Raw genomic sequence first — 18,127 nt, forward strand, 5'->3', positions numbered from 1 at the left:
AAAACTGTTGAAACACCGCGGCCACGCTGCCGTGAAAGCTCCCTGAACGTCATTTATCAGTCTGACTGTTACCCCTCTCAGTGGCAGCTCCTCCACTCATATCTTTATAACGGAGCTAGCTAACTGCTAACCGGAGCTAACCGCTAATCAGAGCATAACCAAATCGCAGCCTTTGCGATTAGGAAATCGCATTTTAACATATTAATCGTTCAGCCCTAGGAAACAGTCAGCTGTTCCACTAACTCCTATATATATATATATATATATATATTAGGGGTGGGACTCAGCCTCACGATACAATATCGTCACGATACTTATGTCTTGATACAATATTATTGCGATTTGCAATATTCTGCGATATATTGCAATTTATGACCTATTTTCCAACTGACTCTGTCCCCAAAAGGAAACTTTGTCAACATCTGTTTAATCTAAAAAGATAAATGTCTCTGTTTGTTCATCTCACTTCAATTTTTATGGCTGCAAAATGGGATCATCAAGCAGACAAACTGACTGACACATACATAATAATAGATCGATACTTGGCGTCTGTGTATCGATACAGTATTGCCACGGAAAATATCGCGATACTATGCTGTATCGATTTTTCCCCCACCCCTAATATATATATATATATATTTTTTTTTTTTTTAGAGGAATGAAAAGGATGTACAAGTATATACAAGTGTAGATTAAAATGTACAACCTGCATACAAAATATATATAAAATATAATATAATATAAAATAAAATATGTATAATCTTAAATGTACTTTTCCCCACTGCTGCTGAAGCTTTTGACTGTGGCCATTTAGACTTCTCATTATTAAAGAAGGAGAAAATAAATGAAAGTTGTTATTATGACTTTAAAGCAGCCGTCAGAGAGGAGAGGATGACGTCTTCCTCTTCCTTATGTCAACATCAGTAACAGCTCTGAACTGACAGGCTGGAACAGCAGAACCCGCAGCGCTCACTAAAACATGACATGTTTTCAATAGTGAATCAAGTTGTATTTTTGGTATGTGTTGAATAATTAAATGAATTTTAAGATACAACTTGTCCGCATGTGCACAGTCAGCACACACCATTAGATCACTTTCACCTCAGTTCAACTTGGAGCAGTACGTCTTGTTCACTTTATCACAAAACATTTGCGTGACTCAACTTCAGGCATTCTATAACAAATGAGCTAACAGATATGTTTTTTTACACAAACTACCAAGAATTTGTGAACACATTACATTTGATTCATACAAAACATAATATAGCCTCTAAATAAAATGTGGATTTTGACCTCGTTGTGTCATATTTGTAAGGTGTACTACATTTTGTAGGTTACAGCCTTTGTGGTATTTCACAAAACTCTGCTGCAGATGTGACAAAATAAGTATTAGGCTGCAATTCCCAGTGAAAATGACCTTAAATCCCGATATAATAATCAATAGTCTAGCAATGCCAGACCATCCTCCACAGCACTGTTAGGAGGGTCTGGCTAGTCCACACATCATTCTGGGATGGGAGAAAAACATGCTCTGGTTTATTGGCATTAAACCAATCAGAATCGTCTTGGGTGGTGCTAAGCGTCGGACAGATCAATGGTGCCGCTACAAAATATCCTTGGGAAGGAACTTGTTTTGGTGGAAAATGTGTACGTTCAAAAGTAGTTTTAGTCGTGCAACAGAAGACTCATATTGGACAGATAGTCTAGCTAGCTGTCTGGATTTACCCTGCAGAGATCTGAGGAGCAGTTAACCATAGTCCTCAGAAATCCACCGGACACAAAGAAAGAGGAAGGAAACGGACATCCGTCCGAAAAGGGGGACATCTGGCAGAATTTCCGGCGGCACCGGAGCAATCCTGGAAGTGGAACGTCGTGGATATAGACTAAATAATTAATAACTTGGCTACAGACAGATACGGGGCCTCGGCTTTTAACACAGGCCAGACAGTGGACAGCTCCTGGTGCTGAAATAAGTCAAAACCTTAACCAGGTGAATATTATATTGGTTTAAATATAAAATGAGACTGATTATAAGAAGACCTCATCCTTTTCCAACACCCGTTTTTGAGACTTTTTGAAGATACAAACTACTCCCTGAGATACTGTTAGTCCCAGGAGGAAGTAGTCCTTATCCTAAAAGCCTTTTCTTTCATTAAGGTGAAATATTGCAGAACATCGATGTTTTTAAGTGCACCTAATCTACACAATCATTTTCTCAGGCAGTTAGCATTTTTTGCCATTTTTTGCATGGCTCAAAGTCCGTCTGTTGGTCCGCCCCTTTGTGTCCGGATGGAAATACCTCTGTTAAATAACAGGAACTTCCGGGTTTTCTTCTGTGTGTGCTACATAAAGGATTTAACACCACTGCCCTTAGACTAAATCTTTTTACGTAACTACATCGTTCAGCAAAGGCTAAAATCCAGCACAATAGCTTACTATAGTTTATAATGTTGAGGAAAGTCAGTTTATTTCCTGCAGAGAAATGCAGAAATGATAATAAATTGTTGTCGTTTTCCACATTTTTTACAATGCATATTTAAAGCAGCAGTATGAGAGTCCTCGGTTCTCTTCAGGTTTCCAATGCGGAGTGTTTAAAATTGCTTCCATGGCAGTATCTTCTACGCTGCACTTAACGAGGAAAGAAGTGAGACTTTATTGACCCAAAGTGGAGAGCCTTGTTAAAGTAGTTGATGATTTGGCTAATTTCCTGGAATTGCTGGTGACCCCTGGAGAGCTTCATTTCTTCTTGCTTCTCCACTTCTGTACTTCCACATCTGTTTAGCATTCAGAGCAGGAACTTCAGTCCCTACGGACCCTCTGAAGAGGCTTACACCACCTCCAACCTTTATGTATTCTCCATCCACCTGCTTGTATTTGGTATGCATCTCCGAGACTTTACAAAATCAAAGTGTGTGAAGGAAGATAATTTGATGCCTCCCCTGCCCGGCTATATTTATGGTTATGAGGCACGGTGGCGGTCCCTTAAAGGGAGAAAGCTGTTAACGTGACTGGTTTTCATACCAGCTAGCTTTCAGCAAGGACAGAGAGAGTGGGGAGTGGTAATAATTAACTGTTGAAAACCCTCGCTCGCTTTGTCCAAATGCTCTTTTCCAGTATTACTTATCCACCTTCTGTCATGATTGTGGGTTTTCTGTTGTAGTTTTATTGTGTTTATTTGTTCTGGTTCCTTGTTTCACTTCTCATGTTTTCTGTCTTCTGTGTTTTTCCTTGTGTTTGTTGTTGCATTGTTTCTTTTATTTTGTAGTCTCCCTGTTTCTCCCATGTTATTTCTTGTTTTACTTCCTGTCTTTTGGTTTTCCCGCCTTTGAGATTGTCTGCCCCGCCCTGATGTCTTTCACCTGTTCCCCAGCCCTCGTGTCACCTGTCCCTTGTTTCACCCTCGTTTACTTGTGTATTTAGTCTCTGTGCTTTCTGTGTCTGTTGTTGGTTAATCGTCATCCGTCGTGAGTCCTGTGTGTGAGTTCCTTCCAGTGTAAGCTATATTTTCGTGTTCTTTGATTTCCCCGTTCCTTCCGTGTTCCTTTGTTTTTCTTTTATTTGGACATTACCAGCTTGCATGTTTTGTAAGTTCTCTTTGTGTTATCATTTAAATTTAATTGTTAAAATTATTTTCATTTCTAACTGCTGCTCCCTCCTCGCATTTCTGCACACGTAATTTCTGCAGATTACTGACCCCTTCATGCAGTTACTTTTTTTAATTTAACCTTTTTTTTCAACCAGGAATAGAAATCTTTTGTACACAATTATATTTAATATGAAAGTGTTGGGTGGTCTTCTCTCCATAAAAGACATGATACTCACTGGTATCTCTTTATCTATAAGGCTCTTATTGGAAAACTGCCATCTTCCCTTACAGAACTTCTCTGTTACTCAGAGGGTCATTATCAGACTCGCTCTGCGGTCGGGCTTTTACTTCATGTTCCACGAGCTCGGTCTGAACTTGGAAAAAGTGCTTTTAGTTTTAGTGCACCCGACTCTTGGAACAAATTACAGCAGTTTCTTAAAATCAACTCAATTGGGCCTCTTGGACAATTTTAGAAATCTGGTTCTAAACCTGCAAGCTTCTACTTCTAAGTGCTTTACATAATTGTATTTTCTTGTGCGTCCTTATTATCCTAACTTACTTGTCAAATAATTTTCCAATTCTGAATGTTTTATTGTCTTTCTACATTTCTTTTGATTGTACTTTCTGTGTTCTGTTTTTGTCTTTCTAATCTGACTCGATGACATAAATGAGGGTCGGCCCTCGATGATCTCTCGAGGTTAAATAAAGGTTGAATGAATGAATGAGCGTGGTTTCAGACATAAACGGTTGGGGGTGGGGGGTGCATGATCACGGAAGGCTTGTATCATGTGGATGTGCAGACTGATCTCATGAAGTGCCGTATGTATGACACGCCAATTTGTATGCCATTATTGGCGTGTTATCAAGACGCGTACTCGTTTTTTAGTGTGTTTATCAACGCCGTTTGGCCTCCAATGACTTGCATTACCTTGCCATTGTCTGTGAATTGACGCCGTAGCAAGTAGTATGAAAGGGTGAAAATCCGCATAGAGAGGTTGGTCGGAGTGGTCGATGGGTAAAACACAGGACTTTCACTCAGGAGAGCGGGGATCGTGTCCCGCATGTGATGTTTCCTTTCCACGTTTGTTCTTTTCCTAAACCCAACCCGTGTGGCGTGTCACGTTTCCTAAACCCAACCCCGTTCTTCTTTTCCTAATCCCAACCGGTTCTTCTTTTCCTAAACCCAACCTGCGTGTGACGTTTCCTAAACCCAAAACGCGTATGTTTACGCTGTGACGTTGCAGACTGCCGTCCGCTGTATACGGTGTAGACAGCTCATAGCTCAAAATGCGTACAGATAACACGCCACTTGGCTTTAGGAAAGTGACGTATGTTTACACGAAGGCATGATATCATGTTGCGACGACAGTTTTGTTATTATTTAGAATTCCTCATGGGGGCGACAGAAACTACGCACTATAGCTTTAAAAGCTAGTTTTCATCGGCAGTCCCTTCACCTGTTAATAGGCTTCCTAGGGTGAAAACAATATAAAAATACAAATACATGTACATCAGATAATAGTACATTACATTCTTGTCTTATGTACAACAAATAAAAGCTCATTACATATAGTTTAAAATACATATATGATGTATAAAAAACATATGAATAATATAAAAGGAATATCAGATGGATATTGATACTACTTCACAGTGCGTGGTGGCAAAGTATTTGAACAAATGGATGAAACTCGGATATCTTCAGAATATCAGGAACCTTACAGAGAAGCAGCAGCCACACCAATTTACCTGAGATCTACCAACACCATCAATACCAGTCTTCCTCCACTCTCATTACTGCTGTAAGGATGCAGAAAGATAATCCGCTGGGTTTATCCTTCTGTCCTCGTTCACTGCTGCTCAGCTGTGATGGATGAAGGCAGTCAGGTTCGCTGAGGAAACACACTTCTGTAGACGCTGCACTTCCTTTCAGCCGCTCACACTGTGATTTATTGGACTGGAGCGTGCTGTTGCTGGTGGGTAATCTCTGCAGAAACCGTTACATAGTCTGGCTGAGGGAAGCCGGGGGATTCACACTGGGATCCAGTTTCACTGCTGCAATATGCTGACTGGGCAGTCCTCAACACTGTGGGCTAGTGGTTGTATTATAGATCATAATAAAGGTGTCGCAGGCAATTAGTGTCACTGTGGTAGTAAAACTGAAGTGAAATATTTCACATCAGCAAAATGAATATCTTTAAATGGGAAGTTAAAGGAAATATTTCACTGAGTCATTTGTAACTTGGTAGCATTACTTTGGTGGGAGCAGACCATTGGAAGAAAATAGCCTTTAAAGGAGCACTATGAGTTCCTGCATGGTTTCAGCGTGATTTCATTTTTGTCTCAAATCGTAGGCATCTCTCCTTGATCCGCTAGCTGCCTGCCCCCTGAACACACCGTGAAAAAGCCCGGTCTCTGGAGACAACACAGGGGCCGTAAACGTCAAACAAACACTAGAGGCACAGGATAGGCACCAAAATACAACAAACCACTCCAGCCAATCACTGACAAGATGTTTGGGGGAGGGGGTGGGGGTTAGTGACATTTAGTCAGTTATGGCGTTTTTCCATTACATGGTACCTGCTCGACTCGCCTCGCCTCTACTCTCCTTTTGGTTTTCCATTATGAAAAAAAAGTCCCTGGTACCTGCCAACAGGTACTTTTTTTAATATCACCTTCGTCGAGGTTCCAAGCGAGCTGAGGCGATACCAAAAGGTGATGTGAAAACCTGCAGACCAGTGATTGGTCGGAGAGAATCGTCACTAATCACTGCGTCATCGTTGCTAGAGACAGACGGGGGTGTAGTGAACAAACCCGTCGTTTTTAAATAGTTTAGCCAGCGGTGGGTTTTTTTTTGCTGCCTCCAGCTTCTTTTGAAACAAAATTTGTCTTCTGGCCGTGGCAACAACAACACACCTTCGACGTTCTGTGTGTGTGTCGCTTTAGGTCACAGCAGTTTCCTCACGCATGAGGCGGTACTAAATCTGCAATGGCAAAAGGAGGACGGGGCACCACGGTCGAGCCGAGTCAAGCAGGTACCACGTAATGGAAAAACGCCATTAGTCATGACAGTTACGGAAACATGGGGGGGGGAGGGGCGAGCTTGCTCTGTTTTGTTTGGAATTTACTTGGAACGTCAACAGAAGTGACCACGCAGGAACTCATAGTGCACCTTTAATGATTTATAGATATTTGTGTTTTGTTTGTGCAGTACAAAGTGGTGTAACTTTAGTAGTTGCTCTCCGGCTAGTCTCACATCTCCACAGCGCTGTGGAGTAAGGTCTGGCTACACCACAGATACATTCTGGGATAGGAGGAAATAAAACCGCTCTGGGTTGAGAAGAGATGTAGGCAGACGGTACAGTTTAACCATGATGTGTTATCGTCCCCAACTCTGAGGTTTCTGTCTCCCCCAGATGCATAAATCTTTCGCTCAAGCTGTCAAGTTTTGTTATGCCAAGATATTGATGGTGCCAAAACAAAAGATGCTCACCTAAAACCTAGTTAAAGCAACACTAGAGAACTTTTCCCGCTTTGGTCCCCCTACAGGTTGGAAGCAGAATTGTCCATTACATTACATTATGCAAGTTTGCCAGATCGGGTAGCGGATCTGTAGTTCGAATGAACTGGACAATGTAATGTAATGGAGAATTCCACTTACAACCTGCAGGGGGACCGAAGCAAGAAAAGTTCTCTAGTGTTGCTTTAAGTCTATCTCTCTGGGATGTAATCTAAAGTGCCTCAGGCCCCTTTTGTCTCATCTTACCACAACATGGTGTTTCTGGAAATTCCACCACAATCGTACCATGTATATGTAAAACTACAGAGATATGTTTTTTTTTTTTTGGTCCATATCGCCCAGCCCTAGTTTGATGACAGGACACACAACATCACACGGGTGCACACTCAGGCAGGCAAACCCACACAGACGCACATCAGATGCTAATACATACATACATCTGCTGCATGTTCAGGCCGTCCCAGTGTGTGCTGATCAAACTCACCTGAATGATCTCCGGTGTTGGCCCACAGGAAGCTGCTGCAGGATTATTGAATCCAACCGGAGCGATTCTCCATGACTGCACAGGGGAGAGGGAATTATTTGTGGCCATTCTCTGTCTGGCTGTGTGAAATTACCCAGCTGCCCCCAGACCTATTTTTGAAAGGAGCCACAGCTGCTAAAAGGAACCTTAGCACTACTCTGTGTCGCTGTGGATTTGTGAGTGTCTTTGTGTTCAAGGTACAGAAAGACTCTGTAACAGAAAGCACCCTTAAGATAGAAACATACTTTTGATTGTTCAGCCTGAACAAAAGGTACTCAGGTGGCCCAGGGTAAAAATCATTTACCCACCACCGAAAAGAGAATTTTTTGTGTGAGAGTAAATTGCGGGAACAGCAATCAGGTAAACTTGTGTTCTTTCCTCTCCCAGTTTAATGTCAGTAAATAACCGTAATGATAGGTTGATGAGCTAGCTTGCAGAGCATCTCTTGTGGTCTGTGGTGTCTTGCTTGCAGCCACTTCCAGGGCTGTATTCTGTGACTTTTGTGCCTGACAAAAGTGAGATTGAACAACTAGCCTATTTATTTTGTTTGATAAACCCGAACCGACTACGGTGTTTATAAACTGCAGCTCGGAAAAGATAGCCACATCATGCGTGAACATGCATTCATATCGGTTCATATCTGTGTGCACGAAATGAAAATTGCACTCTCCAGCAGCAACATCTGTGGGGACCATGAATGTAAAATAAGACCTGGATACAGCGTTCGAGGCAGAGCCCCGTTCATTTCTATAGGAGTTGCTCAGTGGCTAGTCTCGCTTTGCCAGACCTTCCTCTGTGTTGCCGAGGAGGGTCTGGCTAGTCCACACAGCATTCTGGGATAGCAGGAAAAACATGCTCTGGTTTATTGGCATTTCTTTAAACCAGTCACAATCGTCATGGGCGGCGTTAAGCTCCGCACCGTGCCGCTGCAAAATAGCCTCGGGAAGGAACTTGTTTTGGTGGAACATGTGTACGTTCAAAAGTTCTTTTAGTCGTGCAACAGAAAACTCAGATTGGACCGATTAAATAAATCATAAATCAACCGGAGTTTAAAATTCCAACACAAAGAAAGCAGAAGAAAACGGACATCAGCTGAAAAGACATGCATCTGGCGGAATTTCCAGGTGGCACCGGAGCAATCCCTGAAGTGGAACGTTGTGGATATAGACTAATCAGTGGCAAATAAAGCCAAACAACTTCAACTGCCGATTTATAAAATTACCCGGATGATCAGTGGTGCTTCTGCACTGTGCGGCCCGTAGAGCATGCGCACTAAAGATCTCCGCCAGCCGAGCCGGCTACCTCCAGTTTAACGCTTCGCTAACTTGAACGGGGATTAAATAATTTAATCGTGCAGCTCTTCTAGACTTTCCAAATGACAGTGAAACAAGTCATTTTGCAGGGGTTTTGAAGCTCAAAAAGACGTATCCTCTGATTTACAGACGTCTCTTTATCCATTCAAGTCTACGGGAAAATGTCTTTATTGGGACAGAGAAGTCATCAAGTGACAGACAGGGAAGTTGTAATACCGCTGTTGGTTGCTATGTCAAATTGGCTTTTAAGCCCGGCGCACTTCCTGGGGGCCTGGACGGGACCAGTGCAGCACAGCAAATCCTGCTTACAGCCCCCAAAAGTCTAGGGCTGGCCCTGCGTGTAGTATGTGTTCATGATCATCGTGGTTTGTTCCCAAAATGTCATAAATTTAAAATGTACAAAAAATGTAGTCAATTTGAATCCACAATATCGTAATTTCAATATGAGCGTTGCATTTAATTTAATACAGAGAAATAAAAGACACATTTTACATGACTCAGTCAGTCAACAGTGACTTAATGGACATTTCTTTCCTTTTTTTCAACCCTTTTAAGAACGCGTCTCTCTCATGGGTGACGACTTTTTAAATGAAGTGGCTTAAGTAATTGCCAGGAAATGATGATGATCCCGCTGAGCTGAGACGATAATTACACCCTTCTTCACACTTCGTGCGTGTTTTCAGTCTTGGAAAAGGTTACTGTTTGAAGTGCAAAAAAAAAAGTTTTTGTGATTCAGACTGCAGCTGGTGTGAATTTTGAACAGTTTTTCCTTCTCTAACAGCTGTTTCAAATGTAATCACGTAATTACAATTGTAGTAATTTAATTATGAAGGATTAAATCATGATGACTTGTAATTGTGGCAGCTGTTTGTTTTCTTGCATTGATGACTCCTGTTGGTTTAACCAGGACGTCTGTTTCAGCCTTCGTCTTTGTGATCATGTTTTGTGATTGCAGTAAATGGGACTGTAATCATCTTTTCTCTCTGACATCACTACAATGCTTGTTGATGTTTTTTTGGTGACGGCTCTTCATGTCGTCTTGTTTTCTTTTCCTGCAACGCTGTCTTTCTTTGTTCATTTCAAATTAAGGGGGTGGCAGTAGCTCAGTCTGTAGGGAGTTGGGTTGGGAACCGGAGGGTCGCCGGTTCAAGTCCCAGTATGGACCAAAGTACAGAGTGTGGCTTGGTAGCTGGAGAGATGCCAGTTCAACTCCTGGGCACTGCCAGGTGGTCTTGAGCAACGCACTGTAACCCCAACCGCCCACTCACTCTGACATCTCTCCATTTGTGCATGAATAGGCGTGTGTGTATTTCAGGCCTGTGTGTAGTGATTTCTAACAAACAGAGTGTAAATTGTAATTTCCCCACTGGGGATCAATAAACAGTATGCATTTAAAAAAAAAAAAAAAAAAATTAATCACACATCTATCTGTGTAATTGTGCCGACATGAGTGATTTGCAAAGATGTGCTAATAATGCTGAGTGCGTGTGCAGACAAATTCCCAACACCCTAATTTTATTAACCCTGACCTCACACAAAGAGGCGGCAATTACCCAGAGTGCACTGGCAGTCACAAAACCTGTGTTTAATTGCAGTGAGAGCAGAGCACCCGTCTTTTTACTCCATTAAAGTAAAAGCTCCACGCAGAGCAGTCAAATTAGCAGTATACACACATTTACACAGCTGAGACCTCGCCACAGGGAGACAAAAGAGCGAGACGGGAAATAAGCAGGAATTACTGGTGTTAACTGTTGTGTCAATGCTGTTAGCAGGGAGCACCAGAACACAGCTGTTAGTTTTAATCTGAGAGACCTGAAAACATTCAAGAAATGACTCGATCTAGCTCACAAGTCTCACCGTCCAACCTGAATGTTACATTTCTTTTCCTGCAGTTTATCTTAGGCTATGTTTATTTTACTGACACCAAGGAGTTGAGTTCAGTTTGGTTCGTTAGTCCGTCTGTCAGCAGGATTACAGAAAGGAGAGAAGAAGTCCGCTCTTTCAGCCGCGCTGACCGTCATCAGTATGAAAGACCAAACGGTTCGCGGGGACCATGCGCGCCGTCCGCAGCGCCCCAACCGCGCTGAACACAAGAAGCATGGACGGCTTTAAGTGTATGCTGTATTTAGAATATTTTCTGCGCTTTACCTTGCTGTCAGACAGCCCGTTACGACGGGGAACTGAAGCCGTTATCTCTGCTCTCTTCAAAGCCACCAGACCCCTTTAAAAAAAAAAAGTATTTTTTATGTTTTAACATGTTCATTTAAAAAGCCTAAATTGGAACAAATTAAGTTAGATGTCTCACGGTAGTCGTGCTCTTGATTTAATTTGCTGTTATTAAACTAAAACTGCTTGCCATCCCCTCAGATGTGACAGCTGGCGGAGTGTTAGTTTTAACTGGTAAACACCATCAGGGACCATAAGTGCACAGTTGGTCCTCTTCACACCCCCACTGAAGGCCCCACTTACACCAACATGTCCTCCTCGGCAACAGCCAGTGTCCCTCCATGTGTAAAACGATCCCGCAGGGACAGGCTGTCAGTGTCACGTCCCCAGAACTGATAAAAACTGTGACTGACGATGTGTCACCGTGCTTTTCTCTGTCCTGCTTCTCGTGTTTGCTCATATCGACTGCAGATGAGACACAGAATGTATTGCTAGTCTTCAGCAGCTTTATGCAACATGCTGCATAAAGTTACACTATTTGAGTTTTACATTTGTTTATGCTGCAAGACAATTTTCTGAATTCTAAAAAACCTTTAAAGTTATAAGGAATATATTATTGAATCCTGCAAAATTAACTCAAAAAGCATCAACATTTTGGATTTAGATATTGGTAGAGCTGCAGCTAATTATTATTTTCATTTTCACTCAATCTGCGGACTATTTTCTGGATTCATTGCTAATCATTTTGTCTTTAAATTGTCAGAAAATTGTAAAAAAAAAAAAAAAAAAAATCACAATGTCCCAGAGCTCAAAGTAACATATTCAGATTGCTCATTTTGTGTCACCAACAGTCCAAAACCCAAAGATATTAAATTTACAATGATATGAAACCGATAAAAAGCAGAAAATACTCAAATGTAAGAAGCCGGTACCAACAAATCTTTGCTTAAACGGTGACTCAAACGATTAATCAATTATCAAAAGTATTCTGAAATTAATCATCTGGTTTTCAGGAATGTTCTGAAGTGTACAGTACAGTGATGTTGCTCTAATTTCTTTTATTATTTTATAAATCAATTTATGTAATTTAAACCTGCATGGATATGTCATTTTTTTTTGCTCACTTGGGGGCAGCACAATGAGCAGTTAAAACAAAAATACATATTATCGCCGTATAATCTGTTAATATTAGGGGTGTGCAAAAAATCAATTCGTATTCAAACTCTACCGATTCAAAATCGATTCATAGAATTCCAAAAATCGATTCATATTTAAAAAATATATATATATATTTTTAAATAATATATATTTATTATTATTATTATTATTATTATTATTATTATTATTATTATTATTATTATTATTATTTTTATATATATATATATATATATATATATTTTTTTTTTATTTTATTTTTTTTTTTAATTGTATGTCTACTGCAATCACAGATAGATAGATAGATAGATAGATAGATAGATAGATAGATAGATACCTTATTGATCCCCAAGCTGAAATTCAAGGTCCCAGTAGCTTACAGACATTTTCTGAATCGTACACCCCTATGTTATATGTTGAATTTAGCAAGTTTATTTCCACATCCAGCAGTTACAGAGCAACATGATGATTCATTAGGAGTCTTGGGGTACTATCTTTCACCCAGCAGAGCACCAAGCCAGATGCAAGTGTCTTTGCTAGTTTAAGACCGACGCAGTTGTCAATTTCCTGTCCAGCGCCCGCGTCGTTTAAATAGCAAATGCACCTGCACCCATCTGTGCGCCCATGGGCGTGCTGGTCTTACAGGGAGGTGTGTTCAGGTGCATTCTGGGCGTGCTGTTCTTACAGGGAGGTGTGTTCAGGTGCATTCTGGGCGTGTTGCTATCTTGAGGCAGTGGAAAGTGATTGCGCCATTGACCAACAAAAACCTGGTCTAAAGTCAATAACGCAGCATTTCATTGTTATTTTAACTGCACATTTGTAAATTAGCATTAGCATTAGCGCCTAGGCTTATGCACAGCGCGCGCACACTGTGCTTGTTACACACACAGGGATGCGCAGCAGCGCACAAACATGCAGAAGATTAAAAATAAAAATATTACAATGTGAAATAGTATTGTTGTGTATGTCTATATATTTTATATTATAAGTTATTATGGTTACTGCCGCTTTCACTTCACGCACGAGCAGATCAGTTTCTTCTCCCTGAAGTCAATAATGCAGCATTTCATTGTTATTTCAACGCCTGCTACACCTCGTGGAGTTTTGGTGGCATAGTGCTCGTGCCAAATATGATCTGATACTTTCACTTCACGCACGAGCAGATCAGTTTCTCCTCCTGAAAATCTCTCCTTCCTGCTCAGCAAATCCTCCATCATAATAGCAATGCTCCAAGGTCCAAACGTGCCTGGCTTTTAAAGGGAATGGGAGATGATCTCTGATTGGTTTATTGCATGTTACGCCCAAAACACACCTATGAATTAATGAAGACACTAAGTACAACCCTTTTGAACCATGCGCCTGGCGCACGGACCCTTTTTTCCGCCATCAAACTAGCTAAAGTGGATTCGTACACACCCTAAACACGCCTGCGCCAGGCGCTTCACGCCGTGCACTTAGATTGTTAAAATAGGGTCCTTTGTGTGTCCACCTGACAAATGTAAGTCCAATATTCTCTCTCTTTTAGCTCGGTTTTTGGTCTCTACCAACTCCTGAGGGAAACATCTGCTAAATGCTGCGCTATGTTCACCAGCTAGTCTCTACTCTCTAACTGTCTGAAACAAAGCTGAAAACAGTAAAGCTGTGGGCTGTAAAACCAAAACAATTAACTGAATATTGATTGTAGCAGCTTTAATCTTTTTTTTTTTAATTATTATTACTGTTTTATTTAAATCCCACAGTTAAGCCCCTTTTAATATGACCCTGACAAGGATTACAATCATATACGTCAAAATCAATCCACCGCTGCATACTCGCTGCTTATATGCTTTTCATTTGCAACAAAGTGCAACTGGTGCAGCTTCCTGTATAGTTTATTTTCACAACAGTGATAAAGTAACATTCATGCATCTTGCAGTTTATTCATCGATTGTAATCTAATTTATATACTGTGTGTGTGTGTGTGTGTGTGTGTGTGTTTGCAGGGGGAGGTTTCAGCTCGAGGCTCAGCCATGGAGGGGGACTGCCTCAGCTGTATGAAGTACCTCATGTTCATCTTCAACTTCTTCATCTTTGTGAGTTCTCTGCTCTTTTTTTTCTGTGGTTTAACATCTGACTAAAATCAGATAACATTCCTGCGAAATCCTAATGACTTTGATTTGTTTCTCAGTATGGCTTTATCTCGGGAAAAAGATTTAAAATGCAGCGTCTTTTTCATATTGTTTCCAGATGTAACGTAACAAAACAGGATCAAACATGAAGGACCCTGTTGCATCTTTCTTTCTTTGTGCTGTAAAACAGTGCTACTGCAGAACATGACTCAAAAGAGGGTCATATAACATTCAGGGGCCATCCACACGGAAACGCTTTTTGGTGTAAACGCACTTTTTGGCAGATCGTCCAAACGAATCCTGTAAACGCACTGCCTGAAGACACACTTTTTTGAAACCTGGTCCCAGGGTGAAAAAATTAGAAAACGGCTCCCTCGTTTTCGAATTTCGTCTTTGTTTGGACGGTGAAGCCGCATACTTGCGTATCGAAGATGTCGTCGCCACACACCTCAACCTCTAGCCTTCGACCTCTTATCCCGCGACGACGTCTCATAACAATAATGGCGGACTACATGCTTTTGTTTCTGCTGGAGTATCTATCTGTCTGTCTGTCTGTCTGTCTGTCTGTCGCTCCGCCTTCGATGAATTTCTTGAGCAGAAACAGCGCCACCTATAGGCTTGAAATATGAAGTAGCATCTACAAATGGATCCGTTTGGACGCAAACATTCTTGAAACGATGCCAGGGAAGACGGGGGAAAAAAAAGATTGTTTTGGTACGTGTGGATGTGGCCTCAACCGCCAAAAATATGAATTATAAGATTCGTGAAATAATCTACAACGCACACAAACCTGGTTTATAAACTTCTATCACTCCAGATTTGAGCTCCTCACTTCACGGACACATTCATGGTCTTTTAACAGTTTTCCGACAAGATGTCAATGTTGCATAACTTTGATTCTTTACATTTGATGGATCTTTGGAGTTTACATTTAAAGAAAACTACAGTTTATTACAACAGGGGTTACATTCACGTCAGTAGCATAGATTGTAAAAATGATGGACAATGTGTCTCCACTTCCTCAAGCTGTACAAAAGTGAAGCTAAAATCTCTTAAATACGGGGTCAGCCATCTTGTAATTTTGGAGCCCGAGTCTGCTCAGTAGTGATCGGGCGGTGGAGCCGAGGTATCAAAGTCCCGCCCATTCACCCGCTCGACCAATCGCGAGTCAAACCCAGCTATCAGTCATGACGTTTCACCCCGTTTTTATAGCATCAAATAACTAATAAAAACCAAACTGATCAGGAAAATAAACACTTGAACAAACACCAGCGTGATCAGAACTAACCTAAAATGACAGAAACCATCTTTGGGGGGAATTTATTTGACGTGTACTTTTTAGTTTGGCCCATGTCCCGTCCGCTAACGTTGAGGGGGGGTTTATGACCTATACTGCAGCCTGCCATCAGGGGTGATCCAGATGTTTTGGCTTCACTTATTTATAACCACTCACTAAAGTTTGTTTCTGTGAACGCAGCAACATGAAGCTAAAATTGGGTCCAACGGGACAACAAACTCGAGCTACGGACGATCACACCTTTTGTGAACAAACCAGCAAGTTAATCGAACTTACTTGGCGGGGAAAAACAAATATAAACTGTTGATTATTACTGTCTATTCTAAACATCCATCACAGTTTACAGAGCGACTTCTTGCTTCAACTTTGACTTGATATATTTTTTACAGGGGCAACCATTGTCTCTCAGCCAGAAGTTAGATACAACAATGAAACAAACATTAAAATCAGAACAGGGGAAATAATCGTGTCAACACAAAGCAGCAAAACGGAAGCAGTGATTCCTCAGCTGGGTGGAGAATCTGAACCCTCGGTCCAGTTAACATCTGAAGTAGATACCCTCCTGCCTGAATAATGAACCCTTCCTCTCCCAGCTGGGTGGCTCCTTCCTGCTGGGTGTCGGCGTTTGGGTGCTGGTGGACCCGATGGGCTTCAGGGACATCGTGGCGGCCAACCCGCTCCTGTTCACCGGCGTCTACGTCATCCTGGCCATGGGCAGTATGCTGTTCCTGCTGGGCTTCCTGGGCTGCTGCGGAGCCATCCGGGAGAACAAGTGTCTCCTGCTCTTTGTGAGTCTTCATCTGCCTTTCATACCTGCATTCACACCTTACGGGGGTGGAAAGTAACTAAATATGAAGTTTACTCAAGTAATGTACTTAAGGACTGTACTGTAGTATTACTACTTTTACTGAAGTTAAATTCTAAGTATTTCTTCCACAACAGACACATTGTCTGCAGAAAGCGACAAACGGGAAACTCCACTCAGGAGTTTTCACACATGCCCATCACGTAGTGACACTAAACAGCTTTATGTAGCATGTATCTGTAGCATCTAAATAACAAGTGACACCAGATACAAACTAATTGATTTCAGTTAAATCTGCTGAATCGATTATAGGAGTGTAAATGTTGGATTTGATTTAGATGCCCCCCGATGTTGGCTTTGCAGCTATTTTGCGATCTGAGGACAAATCTGTAGTTCTAGTGCTACCAAGCCACAGCCAAGCGGACCAATCACAGTTGTTGCAGTCTACTTTTTTTGAGAGGTGCACGTCAGGCTACGGCGTAGGGTCCCTAGCTACGTGTACCTACATACGTACCTACGGCGTAGACACAACGCAGTAACAATAACTCTGTATTTGTGGATAAAATGACTGAAACATGCAGAACGAAAGCCTCATCACAGAGAAACATCAGCTTGTTAAAGAACAAATGTTTTGGGTGCTTTTTAAGGTTGATTTGTTTGGTTTAGATTTAGTATTGACTCACTCTTTAGGTCTGAGTCCACACACAGCAAGAGCACGATGTAAATAGATTTAAAGTGAAGCAATTAACATGTAGTCAGATCGTATTTATTTTTCATCTCTTTTAGCTCAAGGCCAGTGTCTCAAGAGTCCATATTGAACAGAAATACAATATCCCTCACATACACATCATATGTTCTTATATTTTAAATAAATAAAGACATCTGGTAGAAATGGGCCTAGTATACGGTGTGAAGTACCGTTAAAGACGCTCTCCTTGTGTGTCATTTCATTTAATAAACACTTTATATGTATGTGTGATGCAGTGGTGAAACTGCAACAAGAAGGAAACTGAGTTAGAGTCACTCTTCATCCTCCATTAAATGCTGCTTCTGTTATGTAAGAGCAGAGTGAAACAATACAAGTGCGCCATCTAGAGGAATGTAATGATCCATATCTGCAAGACAAGTATGAGATTATTACTATCAGTGTTTGTTTAATAAATCTTTATTTTCACCCGATATATAACTTACAAAACATTATGTATGTTGTGCAAACTGAGACGATCTTTTTGCTAAAATCTCTTAAAATATAACCATGACTCTGATATGTTTAGAGTCATAATGAAGCATTTGTTCAGAACGGCTGTGCAGAGTATTTTTGTTATTGGAGTATTATTCAATTAGTTCCGTGTTAAACACTTGTGACTTTTTGTCTTTACTGGTTTCAGTTCTTCATGCTCATCCTCTTCATCTTCCTGGCCGAGCTGGCAGCTGCCATCCTGGCGTTCCTCTTCAGGGAACATGTGAGTACAGTCTCTGCATCAGTTCGTCGTAAATGGAGCTATAAGTTAATCAGTACGGACAATTCTCCACAGCGCTGCGGAGGAGGGTCTGGCTAGTCCACACAGCATTCTGGGTTGGGAGAAAAACGTGCTCTGGTTTATTGGCATTTCTTTAAACCAATCGCAATCGTCTTGGGCGGTGCTAAGCGCCG

The 18,127-nt window shown here is 41.4% G+C and overlaps 1 protein-coding gene across 5 annotated transcripts in view; it reads left to right on the forward strand.

The window, feature by feature from the left end:
- Positions 1-18,127, forward strand: part of LOC116067297 (tetraspanin-18-like) — a 48,849-nt gene that overhangs the window by 25,514 nt on the left and 5,208 nt on the right. For all 5 annotated transcript variants that reach the window (XM_035999689.1, XM_035999690.1, XM_031323711.2 and 2 more), the window contains 3 exons: positions 14,246-14,335; positions 16,262-16,456; positions 17,862-17,936. In XM_035999689.1, coding sequence (XP_035855582.1) covers positions 14,246-14,335; positions 16,262-16,456; positions 17,862-17,936 — 360 coding nt within the window. The remainder of the gene's footprint in view (positions 1-14,245; positions 14,336-16,261; positions 16,457-17,861; positions 17,937-18,127) is intronic.

This window comes from Sander lucioperca, chromosome 3, assembly GCF_008315115.2.
Source record: "Sander lucioperca isolate FBNREF2018 chromosome 3, SLUC_FBN_1.2, whole genome shotgun sequence".
Taxonomy (NCBI): domain Eukaryota; kingdom Metazoa; phylum Chordata; class Actinopteri; order Perciformes; family Percidae; genus Sander; species Sander lucioperca.